Source organism: Momordica charantia (genome assembly GCF_013281855.1).
Source record: "Momordica charantia cultivar OHB3-1 chromosome 3 unlocalized genomic scaffold, Mcharantia_2.0 BLBB01000003.1, whole genome shotgun sequence".
Lineage (NCBI taxonomy): Eukaryota > Viridiplantae > Streptophyta > Magnoliopsida > Cucurbitales > Cucurbitaceae > Momordica > Momordica charantia.
Window position 1 is genome coordinate 18,173,182 of NW_028275161.1, and position 23,240 is coordinate 18,196,421.

A 23,240-nucleotide genomic window follows, 5' to 3' on the forward strand; every position below is an offset into this window, starting at 1 on the left:
TGTTGTTGTGTTACGAGGGATGATGGTACGTTGGAGACATCTATTCCAATTTACCTCCTTTTATGGAATAAAAATGCTATTGTGTGTTGAGTATTGGTAGGTGTGTTTTTCTTTCTTACAAAATAATCAATTTTCAATCATAAATTTAGATAAATGTTAGAAATTTTATGTCATTTAAAAATATATATGGTTATAAGATCAAGTACACACTCCTTTCATCCACAACTTAATTATAGTAAAATCTTTATCTCATGTATGAATTAAATTTATCCAACTTATCAACTTATAATTTTGGGTTGAGTAATAGTTTAATCATGTATAATAAAAATATATATATAGATAGATTTTGAACCACATGTCAAAGTTATACTGATTTTTAATTAATTGAGTTGAAAATAGACATATCATACTTACCCATAACATAAAAACCTTACTAACATGTACTAACCCTATTATTAGGATTTTTATTTTGTTTTTTCAGGAAAAAAAAACAATACATGGGTGTTAAGTAAAAAACCAAAAATTGAAAAATCGTTGAAAATAGTAATGTGAGGTATAAGGTAGATTGACTTTGTAATTATCTTTATTTTTTAATATTGTATTATTAAAAATATTGGATCCCAATGAAAGAAATATAAAAGTACATGCCACCTGAGCATAGTTCAGTATTAATTGACATGTTCTCCTTCTTTCAATGTTGGAGATTCGATTATTCAAATCCCCAAATTGTTGTACTAAAAAAAATTAGAGGTACATGAAGCCATGTATCGTCCTCTTGTATTATAGATTCGATTATTCAATTCTCCAAATTGTTGTACTATTAATTGGCATGCACTCATTCTTTTGAAGTCGGAGATTCGATTTTGGTCGATCATTTGGTTTATATGGTTTGAAAAAACAATAGTCTCTAGAACTGCGGCTAATCTACAGGAGGACATCAAGACAGTTACCTCTTCTTGGTCCATAAATTCATCTTTCTTATGTAATTACGATATTTCCACCATCCCTTTGAACTAGAGCGCATTTATTTAGTCTCCTCCTCTTGTTTGTATCTCAGATATTTTTTTGAACGAATTGTGTGTCAAAAAAAAAAATGAAGCCATGTCCAAAGGAGGTAGGGTTAATTAAGAGGGAATTAATTCAAACTCCATGATGGTCACCTACCTTAAAATTAGTAATTCTTATTTGTTTCCCGCACCAAATGTTATAAGATCAAACAGCTATTTCGTGAGATTAGTTGAGATGTGCGTAAACAGACCTGATAACTCACTGATATAAAAAAAAAATCGATGTCACTTTCACCTTGATTAACACATGTGACATGTCCGTAACTCTTTTTTTTGTTATATTAAAAAAGAAAAATTCATATTTCTTTTCTTCATTTTTTTTTCCTTTTTTTAGTTGTTGGCCCACATTTTGTTGATATTATTTGAATGGCTTGCGACCAAGTGGTTCACAGTTCATACAAATTCTTTTTTTAGATTTCAACGGTTCATACATTCAACTTTAATTAAATGGTAATATCAATGTCGATCATATAACTACTACAATTTATTGATATATCAATAGGTATTTCAGAAAAAATAATAGCTATCCTAGAATTTGTTAAAATTTTGTAAATTTTTTTATCTAAAAAAAAAACTATTTGTCATAAAATATCATTTTAAGTAGGTAAATTAGTAATGTTATTAATGTCAATCACGGAACTGATACGAACTTCTTTATCAGAAATTACCTGAGCAAAGAAAGTCTAGCACCTATATGGTGATTTGCTTAATGCACTCTTGATGTTTAAGATAGAACTCAAGTTCTCAAGTTGGGGGCAATAGAGTATGAATAACGTAGAGTAGAAGACAGTAATCTCGAGTGTGAGAGTCTGGTTGTGCATTTTGAATTCTCACAGGAAGTTGAGTTGGAAAACCAGCTGTACCTCAATTAAGACTCCCTCTTCTTTATATGTATGAAGAGAGAGTATGTGTGAGTTTAATCACTGTGGGGCCGACAATCGGACAGCATGCCATGTCTGCAGGCCATGGACCACCAACATCTCTCTTACCTCTATATACAGAAAATGGGAGACGACGCGGCACCGCATATCGTGGGTTGTGTATAAGGTGCATTAATACAAATTCGACTTTTCAACCAAAGCAAGCATATCTCAGCGGTAATCGACATATACCTCCAACCATAAGGTTATGAGTTCGATCGCTGTTGGTGAGAAAAGGAAAAGAAGGAATAATGAAATATATATATTTTTTTATAATCAAATGAAAGATCTTTAATGATTAAGGAATTATGCATTTGTCATTATTAATCATGATCATTTATAGACGTAATTTTAAAAAATCACATCTTTGATCAATTTTCCATAATTAATTTAAATGAAATATATATAAAACAGAAAAAATAAATAGAAAAATCAACCTAACAAATCTGAGGAGGATAATCTAGGAATGAAAATCTTTTTTTTTTCTTTTCAGAAAAGAAATGAAAATATTTTTTTTTCAGAAAATAAATGAAAATCAATTAATTAAACTTAAATGTCTAAATTTTCTAGGCTAATAATCCTATGAAATCCCAAAATTAGGGTTACAAAGTCGAACTGGTAAAAATAAAAAATGAAATTTGGTGAGAAAACCAAAAAACAATATAAGAAGCATTCTTGATTTAGGAAATTTTGAAGAATTTGAAAATGAAAGATCTTTCCTTCAGGAAAGTATGAAATTTGTCATTATTAATCACACTAATCTTTTACAAATTCTCCCTAATCACCTTAAATGAAATATAAATAACACATAAAATAAAAAGAATAAAATAAAATAACACGGAAAGGAATTTGAGGGAGAGTAATTTAGGATTTATTATTAATTTTTTTAGAATACAAGGAAAATCAATTAATTAAACCTAAAATATAAATCTGAAATTTTTTTAGAAATGTGATCATTCATGAAATACAGTGTTTATTGGTGAACTTGGTCCTAGTGGACTTAGTAAGAGTAGCATTGGGCTGAAAATTTTTCAATGGGCTGCAAGACTAACCAATTTATAATGGGCTGTAAGACTAACCAATTTGGGCCTTACTATTAAAGCCCATAACTTCATTAAATGGTCATGGAATTTTTGCAGTACCCTTCTTTATGTTTAAGAATTTTCACTTTTTTTGTTCTTTATATATATATATATTCTATCTCAAATTATACATTTTAGACTATAAGAGTTCAACTTGTGAATCCTTATGTATTAGTAAATTTGAGTTAAATGAATTGTATTTATGCCCCCGTCTTGCATAAAACTTTTGATGCCACTGTATGTGGTTCAACAACTCTACAGGTGATATTTTGTATTCTTGATATTTCCAATCGTCGAGTTCAACAAATGGTCGAAGATCCGAGCCTTTGACTTAACAAACTGAGCTATCATGTTGAAATAACTCTAGATTTTATTTATTTATGAATGAATTGATATTAATATTAATTAATACAATTGGCAATCAATTATGCATTAATAATATTAATGTTATCTTCTTCTTTGAATACAAAAAGGGGTAATTTCGAACTCATAATTTTCTAATTAGAAATAAATGACTTAACTATTTAAATTAATTGGCCACTAATATTTATTTATTATTTTTATTTTAGATGGGCTGTACTAGAAAAATGAACTCAGTGATGATTTACACTTATCTACATCAACGAGAACACACGTTAGGCAAAAATGTCATCTAGGCTTGAATGAAGAAAATAATTTTGTTGCTGTAAAATCTAAATATAAATGAAATTTTTGCACCAATTGAGCTTAGTATCTGTAATCAAAATGTCCATTAAGAGGGGATATTGCCTCCACCCTCCTCAAAATAGATATTCAAATCCTGCACATTGTTAAATATATTTTTAAAAACATACATCATTCATGCTCCATAATCGCGTTGATCATCAGCACTAATATATCTTATATATAATTAAATTAAATTAAAAAAAATTGACGATGAAAAAATTTATAATTCTTTATAAGTTTAATTGTACATTTGGCAACACGACTCCATACTTTTTAGTAAAAAGAGTTCATTTTTTAGCATCTTTAACAAAATAATTTAGTGAGTATTTAAAAAATATTATTTTGAACGTAAACAATTTTTTAATTAATAATAAAAAATCTTAAGCTTTTAGTAAAGAAAACTAAAAAATAAGTGTTTTAGAAAATTTTGTTTCTTTGTTTCTTTGTCTTTTTTTTTTTTTGGTTATATTTTTGTTTATTAATTGTTCTTGCAATGGTAGGCTGAGAATCCATAAATTCAAATGGGTCAAAAGGTTAGGCCATTACTGGTGAGCATTGCCCATGATTTTGAGAGATGGGTCATTATTCACTTCGACCATCCTCTTTTTTCTTCCATAATTATTGCTCCATAAATAAAATATACAAAAATGGGAAGAATTCAACTCTTTTATATTATTTTAATTTCCATTATATACTTTTTATGTGTCGACTATAGGTTAAATTTTAATAGTTTAATTTCTTTTTTATTTTATTTTAGTTTAGCTATGCTTGTTTGATAAAATACATTGAACTCTTAATTTTAAAAATAGATATATTTTTTTTCAAGTGGCTTATTATTTTTAAATTTGAAAAATTAAGTGATCCTTGAGACAACAAAAAGTATATAAGTTTCTATTAAGTAGTTATTTATTTATTTATTTATAAGATAAACTAAAAAATATATTTGATAATCATCATTCACGTCATTTTGCCTACAATTTTTATTTTATTTTATCTTTAATCTTGCTATTATTATTCTTGTGGTGGGGTGTGAGACATCTTATATTTTGGTGAGTGGACAAAGGAAGATTCTTTTCCCTCCCATGGCCTCATCATTTTTAGATTCAAAAATTCACATTTAACAAATTATTCAACTCTACCCAATTCCCTATTTGGGGTTTCACTTTTGCTAAATTTCTATGGAGGGGCAATTTTGGTTAGGCCAAAATGAGTTTTTTTTGCCCTTAAAATTATAGCTATTTTTTTTTTTTTAAATTCCATTCGTTTTGAACTTTTGGAATATAAGTTTAAAAATATATCTTTAATCTTATTGAATAAAATTATTTAGTTCCAAGTACTAAATTGAAAATTACTTATACACGTTAAACCAGAGGCTCGTTTGAACATTTTGGACTCTGATACTATATTAATATTCATGGGTTCCATCTCAAAACCAATAATTAGCTCATGTCTATTATAAACCGGTAGGTCCCCTCTCTTTTATCAATGTGGGATAAAAAAATTTCAAATTGTCTTGGTATATTTTACTATGACTTAATTAGAATTTAATGAAAACAATGGTCGGTATCTATTCACAATTTTATGCTTGATTTATGTATGTGCCTTTTTGTTTTCATTTTGTGATTTTCAGACGCTATATATTATCATCACATTTGTTATTTCCCTACAAAATTCAAATACAAGTAAAGCTTAGCTATAAGATCAAACGAGTCCATTCTAATCTCTTCCTCTCATAATATAAACATAAATATCTTGAAATTAAAAATTCACAATGATTAGAGTTGGATCAAGAGAGTTATATATAAGTATATGAAGACAAGAAAAAAAGAAGATATTAAATATCATCAAAGTCTTTGACTAGGATGCAAAGAATTTTGGTTGAATGAATTGAAATGTGTATGTTTGAAGATGGCAAAGTGTTGAATATCATGAAGAAATAGACAGTTCCTTGTTACATCCATTTACTTTAAGGGCATTTGTTCACACACTTTTTTTATTTATTTATTTTTTTGCATATTTTCTTGTTTTAGGATAGAAATGTCATAATCAAATTAAAAAAATTGCAATAATTGAAATTTATGAAGATGTCTATCCAAATATTGGTAAATTTTCCTAAACTTCGATGAGTGTATATTTTTGCTATATCTATGTATGTGTATATCCTATTTTTTATGTGAAAATAATAATATTTGTTTTCTATTGAGAATTTTTAGAAAAATCCATGCATGTGCATATCATAGGACGTAGAAATTGTCCATGTAAATGTAGTTTAGTGGAAAAGATACCTATTATTATTCCAAAGGTTTTTTTGTAAGTACCTACCCTACGATTTCAACTCATAAAAAATATAGCACGTACAAATTTATACCCTTCGTTAATACTCGTTGAATTGTCCATAATAAAATATTTCGCTATATTCTATTTAGTAACATTTTTTAATTTTACGTTTTCCTGTAAAAACAAAATGTTTTTATTTATGTTTTGGAACAAAATTGGAAATGAGAACAAGAAACAAAGAAACTTGTTTCTATACAATTTTGCCGAACTTTGTATACAATTTGGAGAATGTTCCAAAAAAAAAGGAGAAATAAGAAACCTAGGACCCGTTTGGTAATGTTCCAGTTTCTTGTTTCTGTTTCTTTATTTTTAATAAAGAAAAATGTAATGCATAGTTCCAACCTCTAAGAATTCATGTATGATAAAACAATATTTTCATTTATGTTTTGGAACAAATTGAAAATGAGAACAAGAATGGAGAAACTTGTTTTGGTTCTTTCTAAAATTTTTATATAATTGTGGGAATGTTAAAAAAAAAAAAAGAGAATCAAGAAACAAAGTTAGTTATAAAATACTTAGATTTCTTAAGAAAAATAGAAACGAGAAACAAAAAAGGGGAACGTTATCAAACGAGCCCCTACTTAGTTGCAAAATGTTTATATTTGTTAAGAAGATTAGAAACTAGAAATAAGAAACAGGAACGTTACCAAACGAGCCCTTAAAAATCCTCTTTATATATATTTGAAGTTTGTTTAATAACAATTTCTTTTTCTCTGTTGTCTAATTTGTAAAATCTGTACTAAAGTTTTAAAAATAACAAAGATTATTCAGGTTCAATAATGGTTTTGTTTTTGCTTTTGTTTTTGATGTCATGCCTTTATTTAGTTTACAAAGTAAAATAATAATAATAACACCATTGAAATGTTAAAATTACAAATGCCAAAAAAAAAAAAAAACCTTGAAGACTATGTTTTTCTAGATTTTAAAGTTTGGTTATATACAATATATTATATATATATGTCTAAAAGATGCACTAGATTGCCATCAAACATAAGATCATTTAGTTTAAATTTTGAAAAACTATTTTTAAAAATATACTTTTAATAAGACAAAGAAATGAGTATAATAAATGAATTTAGTTTCTATAAAGGAAAATTATCAACGAAGCTTAATTTAACGTTTAAGTTTATACCAATTAAATCTATGAATGAATGAGGTATGGAAAGCATTTCAAATTGAAGGCAGAGGATACAAAATTGGGGCCACTCAAATCTTATCATATTTCACTTTATATCATTTCGTCCAAAATTTAATCAATAAATTGCTCCAAGTTGTGACACCATTTATGTTTAAAATAATCCGTAGTTTTATAACTAACTTTTGATTAAAGACAAGATCATATTATAACATCTATTATTTATTTATTTGTTATTTCTCTAATTGGGTTGGAGAGAGAACAATTATCTTTTCTCCGATGTATATAGAACAATTGCTTCTTCGTCTCAGTCATTCAAATCTACTTTTTTTTTCTTTTGTATTTACGACATTCCCACCATTTTTCTTAACTGGGGTGCTTTGATCTAACCTCATTTCCGTACGTTTTCTTGAGTGAAGGGTGTGATGCTTTAAAATATATATATATATATATTAAACTAAATCTTATCATGCAACACCATTTCAAAATTTGTTCCGATATAATTTGGTCCATAAATTTTTACATTTTTTTAGTCTCTAAATTTTAGAAAAATAAATCATTTTAGTTTTTATCATTAATTTTTCATAAATCATGTAATCCATAACTTTTTTTTTTTTGAGATTTTATATTAAATTGGTATAGGATATAACGACAACGGTTAAAATAGGTTTTTTTTTAATTCAAAAAATTGGAGACTAAAATAAAATATCTTAAATCCTCTTCAAACCTTTAAGGTATTATTGAAAACCAATCAAAATACTTATTCTAAATCCATCTATTAAAGAAAAGGGAGAGAAAAGGGCAAATTATATATATTGGTATCTACCATGCATTCATTTGTTTCTTATATGCTAATCAATAAGATCTTTCATGGATATAAGTACTGCAAAATCTATGGAAATCGAAGCCATATGATACTATATTAAGATACATAATAAAGAACCCCAAATCCTTTAATATATAGTACACAATAAGCGCCCTTATATATATTATACTATAATTAATGGAGGCGTCGTCCAACTAGTAATAAAATGGAATTTAATGTTGGAATTTTTTTATAAATTATGAATCATGGCATGCCAAATTGTGATTTAAAAGAACTTTTGGTAGCCATATGAATCTTTCTCACTCTCTCTAGTTAGGTGTAAAGATGGAAATTGGATACATTAGAGGAAACATTTGAAGATATCTTGATATATATATATATATATATATCTTTGCTGCAAAATTAATAACTAATAAAACACACTATATGATAATCATATAATATATGTTTTATACCATGCTATGATTAAGGAGTAGACTTTAAGTATATATGAATATTAGCCAAAAGCATGCATATATAGAGAGAGAGATGTGAAATGGAAGCAAAGGAAAGAAAAAGTTGTTGTAATGGTAGTGTATTGAATGATCAAAGATTTAGGGTTTTGTGAGGGTTAACTTTTGGTGCATGACAAAAATGGGGTCCCTCTCCCACAGTAGGGTTTTTGGAAAGAGACTTCCACTATTAATATTATTATGTTAATTATTTTGCAAGTTGGTTTTGGGAAACATGCCTTATTTCATTGGTGGCCCTCTCTCTCTCTAACTTGTACAACATAAACCAGGAGACAAGAAAACACTAAAATTGAGCCTGTGGTGATGTAACCATTGACTTTTGTTTTAATATTCTCCATCATAAAATCCATATTAGTTAATTCATAATTCTAAATATATAAATATTGAGAGAGAGAGAGATAGAAGTGAATCTATTGTCTAAAGGGGGTGTTTTCTAATCTAATATTGGATTGAATTGAAATGTCAACCTTTTAAAATATATATCCATATAATTGTTTAGTGCCCGAGGATCTCCCACGTTGATAAAAGAATGAACTCTAGGTTTATAATATATATGAGCTACTCAACCCATGAATATTAATATGATATCAGAGCTTAAGAAACGCTTAAACGAGCAATCGGTCCAAAAATGAGATTCGACCAAGATCAATGAACCAAAAGAACCACGATCTTGAGGGAACATGTCAATTGGTTTTGAAATGGAATCCCATGAATATTAATACCTAGTACTCTCTCCCTATGGTATTTTTTAGGGCTCTTTTAATAAAGTTCCCATTTTTGGTTTCTTGTTTCCAATTTTATTAAGAAATTTGAAGTTTTTTTTTTTGAACTATTTATGTTTCTTGGTTTTCATTTTCTTATAAACATTTTTGGAATTGTATAGAAATTTCGGAAACAACAAAAACAAGTTCCTTGTTTCTAGTAATTTCATTACCAATTTGTTCCAAAACATAAATAAAAAATATTGTTTTATGATTCTTGAAGCCGTGGGTGTTGGAGTCATGTAATTCTATTTTCATCCAAAATGCCTCACACCAATGGAGATAAATGTCCTCCCTTATATACCATGGATCACCCCTTTCTCTAACCAATGTGGGACTTTGTTTGCACTATTTACAAACCCAACAGTCTTGTATTCTAAAATAATTTAAACTATGTTTGATAATGTTTAAATTTATGTTACATGTGATTTATTCGACTTTAGAGGTTAATTTTTTATGAAATTGGATGTACGCGTTTAAAGTGAATTTTGGGACCAGGGTTATAAAGTAAAATCATTTTTATTAATGTGATAAATAACTTTCTTTTAAGAAAATCAAGCAAAAAAAAAAAAGTATGTTATTATATGAATTTAGCTCTAGAGCAATAGAGAATAGAAATAAGTTGACCTGAAATCCTAATGAACAACATTTGTGTTATTAATAAGTAATAAATGTGGTTTACAACTTAATTAGCTCTCATTACAAGATTTAATTTGGATACGTTTACTGTTCTTTTCATAATGAGTCTGCACATGTTTGCTTCATGTAGAGATATTATTCATCAACTCAAAAAGCTCCATTTTGTCCAAAAACTAGCATTTGAGAAAGAGAGAGAGAAGTCTTTATTCATCTCTTCTAATTGCAATAAGCCAAAAAGTAGCAGACTTTATGTTAATATGGTTGACATTACATAATTCAAATTATGACCTCTCTACCAAAAATTATGTTAGATGGTAAGGTTAGATTTGTAATTATCGATGTGTGAGAAGGGAGTGTTATCGAGATTTTTTGTTTTGACTGATATAGAAGTAGTTGTCTCCTGATGCCGCAGTGGCAAAGATATGAGGCCTTGTGGCATCACCTACCATGAGATTGTGTTGTGTTCGAGTCTTTCACTAGTCACAATGTTACTTAGTCCAGGTAACGAATTCTAATTATAGGAATCTACCGACTTAAGCCACACGACATAGATTTTGAGAAATATGATGATTTTCATTCTCTATACCATATTATTAGCCTATATATGTTAGCTAGGTTTTATGAATAATGGTGGTTAATTAATTTGGAGATAGAAGTGTTTGAAGATTCTTCTTAATGGGAATTATGTGTAATTATCTATTCATATTATTGGAGAAGAGAGCGAAAGAGAGGTAAATTTTAGTGTTATTTCCTTAGTACACAAATTAACAACTCTATATCCCTAACTAATTTTTTACCCATCACCTACATGTATATATGTTTACCTAATATAATGATTAAAAGCCAATGTAATGTTGGAAGTTAACTGCCTCTAAAATTGAATTTACAATTGGTTTATTTTCTATTTGAGGTTTTGGGGTCAATTATATGATTATTAAATCTATGTTTTGAATATAGATTTAAAAACCCATAAAATGTTCTTAATAATTAAGCTAATTTATACACATAATCACAAGTAAAACGAGTGTCATATAAAACACGGTCAAAATTTTAATTTTAATGCTTTTAGTTTACCATATTGTTAATGTTAAAATTCTCGACTTACTTTGTTTCTTATCACACCAACTAAATTCAAATTTAAAGATATATATATTTGTTTTTATTCACGTAAATGTCATAAAAATGTAAATTTTAAGCTTCTCTTCTCTTGAACACATCACATTTCTAAATAAGTTATTATTTTATTCATTTTATGTGTAGGGTGTAAAAAAAATTATTATTATAGTGGATAAGAAATTATCTCTTCGTCTATCTTACTTACAAATAATTGAGAACTTAACCTGATCTCGTCTCGATCAATTAAGAGAGAGTTGTTATGCACTCTTTATCCTTGATTCTTCACTCGCTCCTGATTTTTATTTATCTTTATAAAATTTCGTTTAGATAGAATTTTCATCCCTATAATATTATTAACTAATAAAATTGAACTCTTAAAAATTGCATTATAATAACATTTTTAATTCGTAAGTACTACAAGTCATTGCAACTCCTTACATTCAAGTTTTTCTTTTTCAAAAATAATACAAAGCTTTTGACGACAGTTATATATGAAGAAAATGTAACAAAATAAATCATGGAGTTAGAAAAAAAAAATCACTCATAATTGCATTAATATGATGCTACCAAACTTGAAAGTAAGATATAAGCCCTAATCCATTGTTAATTGTTATACAACGGAACTTGTTTATTTATTTACATAAAAAAAAAAGAGAGACAACAAGACAAACAAATCCATAAACATTAATTTACTTTCAAACGTGAACAAATTTTATCAAATTGCGTGCTAAAATAAAAATGGTAAGAGACACTAACTTCATTAAAATAATAATGATAATTTATTTTTTAGGAAGAAAATTTGAACGTTAATTTAAATAGTAACTTTACAATTAAATTTAATTTGTGACATTGAAAGGAAAACTTGTGAATCTCATTTTAAAAAAATTGGTTAAAGAAATACTTTTGGTGTTAATTTGTAACGATTTAGTACATGTAATTCCAAATAGGTAATAATAATAGAGTCTCTGTAGTTTAATTTTTGTTATGATTTATAGTCTCTGTAGTTTGAAGTTTGTGACAATTTAGTCCATGAAAATTTTTGCTAAATTTCTTATATAAGTACATTGCTAAACCGATGAGAGATCAAATGTATTGAGAAATTACAAAGACTAATTATTATATGATAAAAATCGGTACATAATTTTGATAAGATTTTTTTACACTAGGGACTAAATTGTTACAAATTTAATCTATAGGGATTAATAATTGTTACCTATTTGAAAGTACAAGGACTATAGAATTAAATTGTTACTAAAAAAAATTATATATATATATATTTATTTATTTTTATTTATATTGGGAAGGTGTGATGTCAACTATGCAGAAGGTCGAGCTGTCTCACCAGGAAAAGACACATCCCAAACTAACAGGTCGGCACGAGATCCTCAGGCAACAAGAGCAAGCTACGACACTGCAATTAGTCCAATCATTAGTATAACCCCTAGCAGGCCTCACCTAACCTCGGAATAGTGAACTAGACTGATCGGACATGAAATTACCAATTTGTCCACTATAAATATACCCACATTCCAGCCAATCAGGTATAAGAATCTATCTGATGTTGACCTGGCCAACTCGTACTCTAAACTAACTTGAACATCGAAGTGTTTTACCTGTTTTTGCATGTCTTCTCTTCTAGCTCACTTTGAATCAGCTCGTCCTCTCAACACAGCTCACTAGGGCCTAGTGCAGGTCGCTCTAGGATATTTGGACAGATTTTTGCATCAACAAATATATATAACAATATATATATATATATTGAATTTTTATTCATTTACAAATTTAATAAAATAAAATATTTTTTATATATTTCTAATTCTTGAATCTTATTTTTGTAAGTTTGAAAATAAATTGCTGCAACATATTACATTTTAATTAATGTTAGCTTTGTAATATCTTGATCAAAATAAAAAGATCAATGTATGTTTAAATTTGAACTTTAAGGCAGTAAAATACATAGTTTAGGAGTAAACAATAAACTTCGTTTTCCATTTGTGTCCAAACTCATTGGATAATTGGAGCTATTTAGTTTTCAATATAAATTATAATTTTAATTTAAGAGTATCAATGCATACTATGACCCTTCTCTTTTAGATCAGTGGGTTTATTAGTTGAATTCTTTCGCCCGTTTTTTTTCTTTTTTCGAGATTAGATTGAGTACCTTATGTCAGAATGAGACTCTCGATCTAATGATAGAGTAAGAATCCGATAGAACTTTCCAACCACTGGTTATTCTTATAAAAAAAAAGCCACATATAAGTCAGTCTGTCAGCCACAAAAGGTCGAAGTCGAGCGAGAATGTTCCCTAGTGACAGTTCATGGCTGAGTCCGAAGGACAACCACTACTTCCAAATATTCGGGAAAGACCTGGTCTTTTGAATTTCCATTGTTCTCCACGTGACATGGCTATTTTTAACCACATCCATTCATATTCTCGAACTGAGTTATATGCTTGAAAAAATCCATTTTCAAATATTTAAATTTACTAAAATCAACCTCAAACATATTTCTTTTCTCATTTTGTTTAAAGAAAATATATCTCACTCATACTTTCTCATTTTTGCTAAAAAAAAAAAGTACATCTTTATTCATTGATATAATAAAATTAAAGCGAAAATGAGGAGAGAAGAAAATACATGTAACAAATGAAGCAAAACAGATGGGGTTTAAAATTTTGGATGAAAGTTGTGTGCTTTTTTTGGGGTGGAAATAGTAAAAGAAAGAAAATAATGAAAAAAGGAAAAAGAAAAAAAAAAGTAAGAAGAGGGAAGAGAGTAATGGTGTTGTGGCTGCGAAATGAATGAAGCACTACCTTAAAAGAAGCAAATGATTGCCTTGTCCCATTTCCATGTCTTCACGCTTCTCATACACTATATTATATATTTTTATTTTATATTATATTCCATCCATCCTTCATCAATATTATGCATGCATCATCCATACTCCCATATCGCTCTTAAACACTATCCAACGAGAGAGAAAGAGACGTGAGAAGAATAATATTTAGGTGCGTTAAATTCGGTATATATTTTTGAGAGAAAATATAATAAATATTCGTCAAATTTTTAATGATGATAAGTAGAACAATACTTATTTATTTATTGACAAGCATCTAAATATTATTCAAGAGAGAAACTAATCGACAGAAATGGATGGGATAAAGTCAAGGAGGAAGGAAGGGTGCAATTACCTGTCCTTAGACTTATCTTAGATTTAAAAAATGGCATACACCAATGTTTATAGTTTTCCAAACTTCCAAAATTGAATTTGAAACTTGAGTATTTGTTAGAGGAAGTAAAAAGATACCCATCCCTGGACGTTTACGTGGTTCTACTACATTTAGTGTAGGACACTAGAATATGAACAAATAAAGTGAATAAAAGAAAAGCATATTAATTAGAGAGGGAGTACAAATTTTTTTTTTTTTTAAATTTTACGTTGTCAAAGAGTTTCAACAGTAAGCTATATTCGTGTTAGTAAAACTATAAAGATTACAGACACAAAGTTTGGAAAATAAAAATTCAATCTTGTGAATATTTTGCTCCACCTCTAGTAGGGGAGAGAGAGAGATAAATGTGGCGCTGAAACAAGCTGTACAGCACGGTATCTTTTTAGCAAGAGAGACAGAAGATAAGCAGGCAAATCCTTCCTCTGCAACTTTTTTCAAAAAATTATAAAAACAGATTTTATCATTTATCAGCCACACTTGTGTTGAGCCTGAGCCTGCTCCCATTTACTCCCTCCATTCTTTTTTCTCTTTCCTTTCCTTTCCCTTTCCCTTTAGCTTCATTTTCTGTTTTCTTTCTGAATTTTCACATCACAGTTGGGGAAAGCTTCCCTCTTTTTTTTTCCTCCTTTTCTCTCTTCTGAAACCCAAAAGAAAAAGGAAAAAAAGGGGGGGAAAAGAGTTGAATTGGGGCATCGCCCACCTGGCCTTTCGTTTGCCATTAGCTGTTTGTTTTTTCTGTTACTTTTCTCTGTCACGTACAAGCCCACAACACACAAAAACACAAATTCCCCCCCTCCCCCTCTCCATCTCTTTCCTCTTCCTCAACCTTTTTTCCGTGGGTTGATTTGATTTTCCCCCTTTTTCTCTCCCCCTTTCTTAGAAATCCTCGAGATTGGCGTCTGCGATTAAGACTTCAGGCCTCTCAAAATCCTAATTCTCCTCTCCATTTCTTTTGGGTCCTTTGAGCAGCAGCAGCACAGAGAGACCACTCACTCACTCAACTATCTGATGGAGAGAGGAGGCTCTCTCGGGGAGAGCCTGCCTGATAACAGAAACAACAAGCTCCACCACCAATTCAACAAAGACGAAGAACAAGAAGAACCCACTCAACCCTTTTGCTAAAACCGCGAGATCAGAAGACACAGTGAAAGCAAACAAGGTTTTTAGTTGAATATCACTTGAAATTACTCTCTGGGTCGCCCTTGCTTTTGTTTTTCCTTTGCTTAATTCAGAGTTTGGGTTTTTAGGCTGAAGGGGGAAAGAGGAATTTATGGCTCTTGCCATTCATAGAGATTCCTTGAATAAGCAGATGGATACGAGTAAGTATGTGAGATACACGCCTGAGCAAGTGGACGCCTTGGAGAGGGTATACGCAGAATGCCCAAAGCCCAGTTCGTTGAGGAGGCAGCAGCTCATTCGGGAGTGTCCCATCCTCTCTAATATTGAGCCGAAGCAGATCAAAGTTTGGTTCCAGAATCGTAGGTATAAGAAATTTGGAAATGGAATTTTTCTTCTTCCAGTTCTTTGTCTTGGAATTTCTGGTCAAGGAAGTGAAAGTTGAAGAACTGGAAGGATTTTTCTACCATTCTTGTTCTCTCTGTTCTCTTAACATATTTGTCCTCCGTTTTCCTTTAAAATTTGGGACTGAATCGCTTTTACCTTCAAGATAAAAATAATTGGTATCTGGGTTTAGCTTTGCAGGGCTAATTGTGTACATTCTTGTCGAGATGTTATCACCCTCTTTCAGTTTATATCTAACTTTTTAGATCTTGTCGATTGTATACAAGAAATGTATCTGCTTTAGTAGGTATCCTTTTGATTCTCTATATTTAGGAAAAGGATATATTTATTGATTATTAAAATAAAAGCTGTCTTTTTCAAATTTCATATACCTTTTCTTTTTCTAGTTTGCTTGTCATCTGATTTCTTTTTAAAAAATTGCTTTCAGTTTCTCTGTTAAAAAATACTTGGCATGGACGCTTTCTATTGTAGGCGTGCAGAGAAGCTTTGTTTTCTAATTATTTTGTCTCTTTCATTTTTGACTTCGTATGATTTACTTTTCTTGCATTCTGTTTTGGGAAATCTTGTAGTGCACTTCAGCTCCCCACCATATGCTCTGCTATTTGCCGCTTCTGTTTTGGGGGTTTGAGGAAAATGTTTTTCTTTTTTTTGACAAGGAGGAAAATGTTTTTCTTAGACAAGTTTAGCTACGATATATTTGTGTGGTTTGGAAGAATGTCAAGTATTTTCCCACAGTGTTGTATCTGGTTGAAAGATAATCTGACTTTATCAAGCCTTGATGAACTTTCTTGACATGGAAATTTTTCAATGGATTTTCTTTATCATCTCGTACGCTGATGGTTTTGATACTAGTTAAACTTTTTGAAATTTGCTATTATTGACTTTCTACTTATGAGTTATGACTTTATTTTTTTCCATTTCCTTGAGGGTTAAATTTTCCATTTGGTGGGAAGAATATAATGGATTTTCTTTGGTCATATGCCTCGGAAAACTTCATTTTGTTTGCACTTGTAGACATTTACCCAAGTGGCAAATGAGACTTTGTCTTCCATCTTTAGGTTCAGCAATTTTTTCTAAGCTGGTTGAAGTATCATTTTCAGTGTTGTGGTTATTCAATCCCTTATTAATTAACAAAGTTTAGTTGGTTTGAACTTTAAAGAGCCTTTTAAGATTTCAAATCTTTTCGAATCTATGGCAAAGAAGAAAAAGAAGTTCATAAATTTAGTTGAAAGCTGCAGCATTTGGTTGTCTACTATTATCGTTCGCAGTTTTTGTCTGCTGGAACTTGAATTATTCTGCTTTGGCCTTTGTTCCAGTTACAAAACGAGCCTGCTTTTATTTGGCGTTATAAAAACCTGCTCCTTCAGAATGTAACCCTGTTTCAAAGTTTTATAACCATGATTACTTCTACCCTCTTCGCGGGGGAAATATTTACACATTTGTCTATTACAAATAATGATCTTTAGATACTGTCTCAGCATCTCGTCTCCAATTGTTGAATTTGAATGAAGCTTCATCCTACTTATTTATTTATATTTGTCACCAATTTGACTAAGCAAGAAGGAATCATTTCCTCCCTTTTTATATTCCCAAACAAAAAAGCAAGATATCTGCCAGACTAGAATTATTATATATTATACTGAAAATGAGACAATGAGCATCTAAAGTCTGATATATGTATCTTTTTTTCTGTATAAATCAATGTTTATTATGTTAGATGTCGTGAAAAGCAACGGAAGGAAGCCTCTCGTCTTCAAACAGTAAATAGGAAGCTGACTGCAATGAACAAGTTGTTGATGGAAGAGAATGACCGTCTGCAGAAGCAGGTCTCTCGCTTGGTCTACGACAACGGATACATGAAACAGCAACTGCATACTGTGAGTTCCTTTAAGCTTCTTCATTTCTGTTTCGAACCATTTAAAATTTAATGGAATTCACTCAACAGAACTCAATTGGGTAGAGGAACAAAACTTGAACAGTACAGAATTGAGTTGAATTTTATTGTCTGGATCGGGATGACAAAATTCATTTAAGAAATTTCCAACGGTATCCTGGTTGACAAACTTCCATACTTTATCATGTTAATCTCATTTAAACTGCTCCATTTCTCCATATTTTATCATGTTTCCATATGAACTTGTTTGCTTCTTCAACTCTTAAAATTGAATTTTTCATGATCTTGGTTTGATTACCAATCGGACCATATCCTTATTGGTTGGTCCTCTAAGAGAATTTCAAAAGTTCAATATCTGCTCCAGTACTCTGCTCGATTTGGTTTCCTCTCCTTGAGGAAATTTTATCTAAAATCACAGTGCAAATGTCCTACTGATTCTTGATTTTATGAGTTTCCATGAATCGTGTGGCATTTATTTGTCAGGCATCTGGAACAACCACGGACAATAGCTGTGAGTCCGTGGTCATGAGTGGTCAACACCATCAACAGCAAAACCCAACTAAGCATACCCAAAAGGATGCTAATAACCCAGCTGGGTATGTTCACCTCCTAAAAATCATTTTGTTATGACTTCTTTTATTTGGAGTATAGATTTTTACTCGGTCTCACCGATTTTTATGCCTGTTGCCTCTGTCGATAGTCTTCTTGCGATAGCTGAGGAGACCTTGGCAGAGTTCCTCTCCAAGGCAACAGGAACTGCTGTCGACTGGGTCCAAATGATTGGGATGAAGGTACGTCTCAGAATCATTCATGACTGATACATGGTTGGATGTTCTAGGGAGTGCTTCAGCGGTATTCGTCTATATCTGTTCAAAAGTAATGATTTCTTTATATCTTCTTATGAAGCCTGGTCCGGATTCTATTGGGATTGTTGCTGTTTCCCGCAACTGCAATGGGGTAGCGGCACGAGCCTGTGGTTTAGTGAGTCTTGAGCCTACAAAGGTACTTTGGATCATACTATGGACATCTATTTTGTATTCTTTTCTAAGCGTATTTGCATGTATGCCAATAATGTAAATTTTGATACAACCCAAACAACTAGAATAATATTGAAATATGAAAGATAGAAGAACTACCATAGCTCCCAAGTAATTCAAGATACTTGGTCCCTCCCCACTCTTGAGTATTCTTACTCAAGCCTAAACCACACTAAACAATTATTTACCTTCATTTCATCTCACTCCCTCTAACAACTTTCTTAACTAATTACTAATATAACCTTAATACCCTAATAATATTTCTACTTCTATCCTAATAGCATTCCTATCACATTTATTGTAGGTGGCCGAAATTCTTAAAGATCGTCTTTCATGGTTTCGTGACTGTCGTTGTGTCGACATATTAAGTGTAATCTCTACAGGAAATGGGGGGACTATAGAACTCTTATATATGCAGGTATGCTCTGTCATTTTGTTTTAAGATCAGTTTTTGTTATCTTATATAACCTTCATGCTTTCCAAACCAGACATATGCACCTACAACTTTAGCAGCAGCACGTGACTTTTGGACTCTCCGATACACTACAAGCTTGGAAGATGGCAGCCTTGTGGTATGTTGTTCACTTTCTTATAAACATTTTTTAATTCTTTGCCAAATTTCAAAAGCAAAATTGAGATTTTAAAAACTACCTTTTTTCAGTTTTTAAGTAAAAAAAAAAAGAAAAAGAAAAAAAAGTAGATAATAAAACAAACAAACATATAGGTGGAAGCAATGTTTATTAGTTTGATTTTTAATAACAGAAAATAAAAAATAAAATGGTTATCAAATGGGCAATCGTACTTAAAACCTAATATTAATATATCAATAGTGATTTGTTTTTTATAATATGACTACAGATATGTGAGAGATCATTGACGTCGTCTACAGGTGGCCCTTCAGGACCTCCTCCATCCAGTTTCGTAAGAGCCGAAATGCTTCCAAGCGGGTATCTTATTCGAGCGTGTGAGGGTGGTTCCCTTATTCACATTGTTGATCATGTTGATTTAGATGTGAGTATGCTGTTTTCTCACATTGTCAAATCAATAATCAATCATTCTATATCCCTCTGTATCTTAAAAAGTCTTTTTCACTGCCAGGCTTGGAGTGTTCCTGAAGTTCTGAGGCCACTTTATGAATCAACAAAGATTCTAGCTCAGAGAATGACTGTTGCTGTAAGTTTTTTTTTCTTTTTTTTTTTTTTTTGGTTAGTTCATCCTTTCTTTGTGTCATATACGTTCACAAATATTGAGCTAAAATTTATTCAACAGGCCTTACGCTATGTACGCCAAATTTCTCAAGAGGCGAGTGGAGAAATTCAATTAGGCGGGGGTCGCCAACCAGCTGTTTTAAGGACCTTCAGTCAAAGGCTTTGCAGGTAATTTGGTGTTGGAGTAAGGACTTAGATGTTTGGAGATACCTCCAGCCATTCTGGATTCAAACCTTTCAATAATTTAAAATCCTTGTTGTCTCCCGAATCTAATCTTAAGGTGGATGAAGCTTCTTCAAGATTAGTTAGAGGGGAATGAGCATAATACAAGGAATGTGGCCCCATAGCCCATTATAAAAAATATATGTCCCACAATCTGAAATATATATATATATATATATATATATTTTGAGATTTTTGTTAGTAGTTGTTGGTGTTTCTTTTCTTGAGATACCAATTATTTTTTAACAATGCACATTTTCATGTCTTAGATACATTAGTTTCTCAAGTCACTTATACTTTATGGAAATGGATTTTAGGGGTTTCAATGATGCAGTAAATGGATTTGTGGATGATGGTTGGTCACTTATGGATAGCGATGGAGTAGAGGATGTAACAGTCGTTATTAATTCATCTCCAAACAAATTCCTCGGTTTGCAATACAACACGTCATTGTATCCTACTTTCGGAGGTGTGTTGTGTGCCAAGGCATCAATGTTGCTGCAGGTACTCTATCACCTCCTTTAAAATTCCCATCTAATCATTTTTGTCCCACCCTTATCTTGTTCATTATTTGATCATGAATATGGACCTTTCAACTGATCATGTGGTTCAGAATGTCCCCCCTGCTTTACTTGTTCGTTTCTTGCGGGAGCACCGTTCAGAATGGGCTGATTATGGAGTTGATGCGTACTCTGCCACATGTCTTAAAGCCAGTGCATATGCCGTTCCCTGTGCAAGACCCGGTGGCTTCTCGAGTGGCCAGGTCATCTTGCCACTCGCCCATACCGTTGAGAATGAGGAGGTAATAACACCTTTTGTTTTATCAGAAACCTTTGTTCCTTATATTTTCTTTACCATGTCATTTTTGTGTAGTTCTTGGAGGTGGTTCGGTTAGAGGGCCATGCTATGTTCCCTGAAGAAGCTGCTTTGGCTGGACGAGATATGTACTTATTGCAGGTTAGTTTAACATCATCTACTTAGGAGTTCTCTTTCATGACGTCTTTGCTGCCCATTGACAATCTTTGATCAAACCCTTCTTTGGCAGTTGTGTAGTGGGATTGATGAAAATGCAGTTGGTTCATGTGCTCAGCTTGTATTTGCACCTATAGATGAATCGTTTGCTGATGATGCTCCCTTGCTACCATCTGGTTTTCGTGTCATACCATTGGAATCCAAAACAGTTTGTGACTTTCCTTTAATATACTATGATTTCGACGAATAATTCACAATTCGTATGGGATAAATAGTGAACTATACCTTTAAAGGCTACTTTATAACTTCAAACCAAAAGAAATTACTTTTTGCACTAATGTTTCTTTCTTATATGTTACCTTTCATCTTCTTCAACAATCTTTGTTTTGGGTGTTCAACTTCATTTTTGACTGCCATAGGATGCACCTGCTGCAACTCGTACGTTGGATTTGGCGTCTACTCTAGAAGTCCGACCTGGCACTGCCCGTCCAGGCAGTGAAACTGACGTTACAAATTATAACCTCAGGTCAGTCTTGACAATTGCATTCCAATTCACTTTTGAGAACCACATGCGGGATAGCGTGGCTGCTATGGCAAGACAATACGTGCGAACCGTGGTGGGATCAGTTCAAAGGGTTGCCATGGCTATCTCCCCCTCGCAGCTTGGCTCCCAAATTGGTCCAAAAAGCCTTCCCGGCTCCCCGGAGGCTCTTACCTTGGCCCAGTGGATCTGCCGGAGCTACAGGTGTGGCTTCCTGTCTTAACTATTTACATTTGTGGTCTAAATGTATCAGTTTGTTGTACATTGTAAATGTCCAAGAAATTAAGCAAAGAATCGACTAAACCGTGCGCAATATCTCTTTAAGTTTCGTGCCCTTAGTCTCCCAGCTCCTGTATTTTCCTTCTTCAGTTCCCCTTCTCACATATGTTGAATTTCAGGATCCACACAGGGGCAGAGCTCTTTCAAGTTGAGTCCCAGTCTGATGATGCTATCTTGAAGCAGCTTTGGCACCATTCAGATACAATTTTATGCTGCTCTGTCAAAACTAATGTAATACGAAATATCTTCATCTCTTCTGATTCACGACTTAAAAAACTACTCTCTGCCTCGCTATGATTGACACGATTTTGCTTGGTTCTATAACCGACACATGAACTTTGCAGGCATCTCCCGTGTTCACATTTGCAAACCAAGCTGGACTCGACATGCTTGAAACTACCCTCGTCGCTCTTCAAGATATCATGCTCGACAAGATCCTTGACGATGCTGGTCGGAAAATACTGTGCTCCGAGTTCTCCAAGATAATGCAACAGGTTGATTTCTAGTTTCTATCAAACTTCGCATGCTGGTGACTTCATTTTAACGTTGCAAATGCTATCGGTCGACCGGTTTGTGAGACTCTAAGTACATAAATCTAATGGTGTTGAAACATTATGCAGGGATTCATATATCTTCCAGCTGGGATATGCGTCTCGAGCATGGGCAGGCCGGTGTCATATGAACAGGCAATTGCTTGGAAAGTTTTGAATGATGATGATGTTCATCATTGTCTAGCTTTCATGTTTGTAAACTGGTCTTTTATGTGACCAGGTAAAATGCGGTTAGATCGGGTTATTTATCTACTAAGTTATATAGTTATCCATCGAGACGAAAAGAACAGTAGATGTGAATGTAATTTGCAGGATCTGAAGATAAACTTTCATATGCATTGTGGTTTTGTTTTGGTCAAATGCTTGTTTGTTGGTATGCTTATTTTGTTTACACTTTTCATGGCCTCAATTTGATGCTTTTAAACTAGAATTAGCTCATTTCATCAGTGGCTCTAAATAGTCTAATTAAAGTATGGTTAAAATATGGTTTAATCTTGGAATTTGTTTTTGTATAAAAAAAATAATAAAAATTGGAATTTGTTTTATTTTTTATCGTGTCCCTAAAATTTCTGAATTTTTTTTCAATCTCTAAGCAGTTTTGAAACCACTATTTTATTATGGAACTTAATAAGTTAGCTTTCTAATAGCAATTATCAAATATGAACGTTAATTAGGTAAAAAGGGTT

The 23,240-nt window shown here is 31.6% G+C and overlaps 1 protein-coding gene across 1 annotated transcript; it reads left to right on the top strand.

Annotated features, from left to right (window-relative positions):
- The first annotated feature begins 14,814 nt into the window (after positions 1-14,814).
- Positions 14,815-22,914, top strand: LOC111010757 (homeobox-leucine zipper protein HOX32). The gene is made up of 19 exons (XM_022284290.2): positions 14,815-15,488; positions 15,577-15,811; positions 17,568-17,727; positions 18,228-18,340; positions 18,445-18,535; positions 18,651-18,746; positions 19,086-19,199; positions 19,270-19,353; positions 19,640-19,792; positions 19,880-19,954; positions 20,051-20,157; positions 20,529-20,715; positions 20,825-21,013; positions 21,085-21,168; positions 21,257-21,391; positions 21,603-21,928; positions 22,123-22,234; positions 22,348-22,497; positions 22,624-22,914. The coding sequence occupies exons 2-19, from the start codon at positions 15,600-15,602 to the stop codon at positions 22,768-22,770; spliced, it is 2,535 nt and encodes an 844-aa protein (XP_022139982.1). The 5' UTR covers positions 14,815-15,488; positions 15,577-15,599; the 3' UTR covers positions 22,771-22,914.
- Positions 22,915-23,240: the final 326 nt, after the last annotated feature.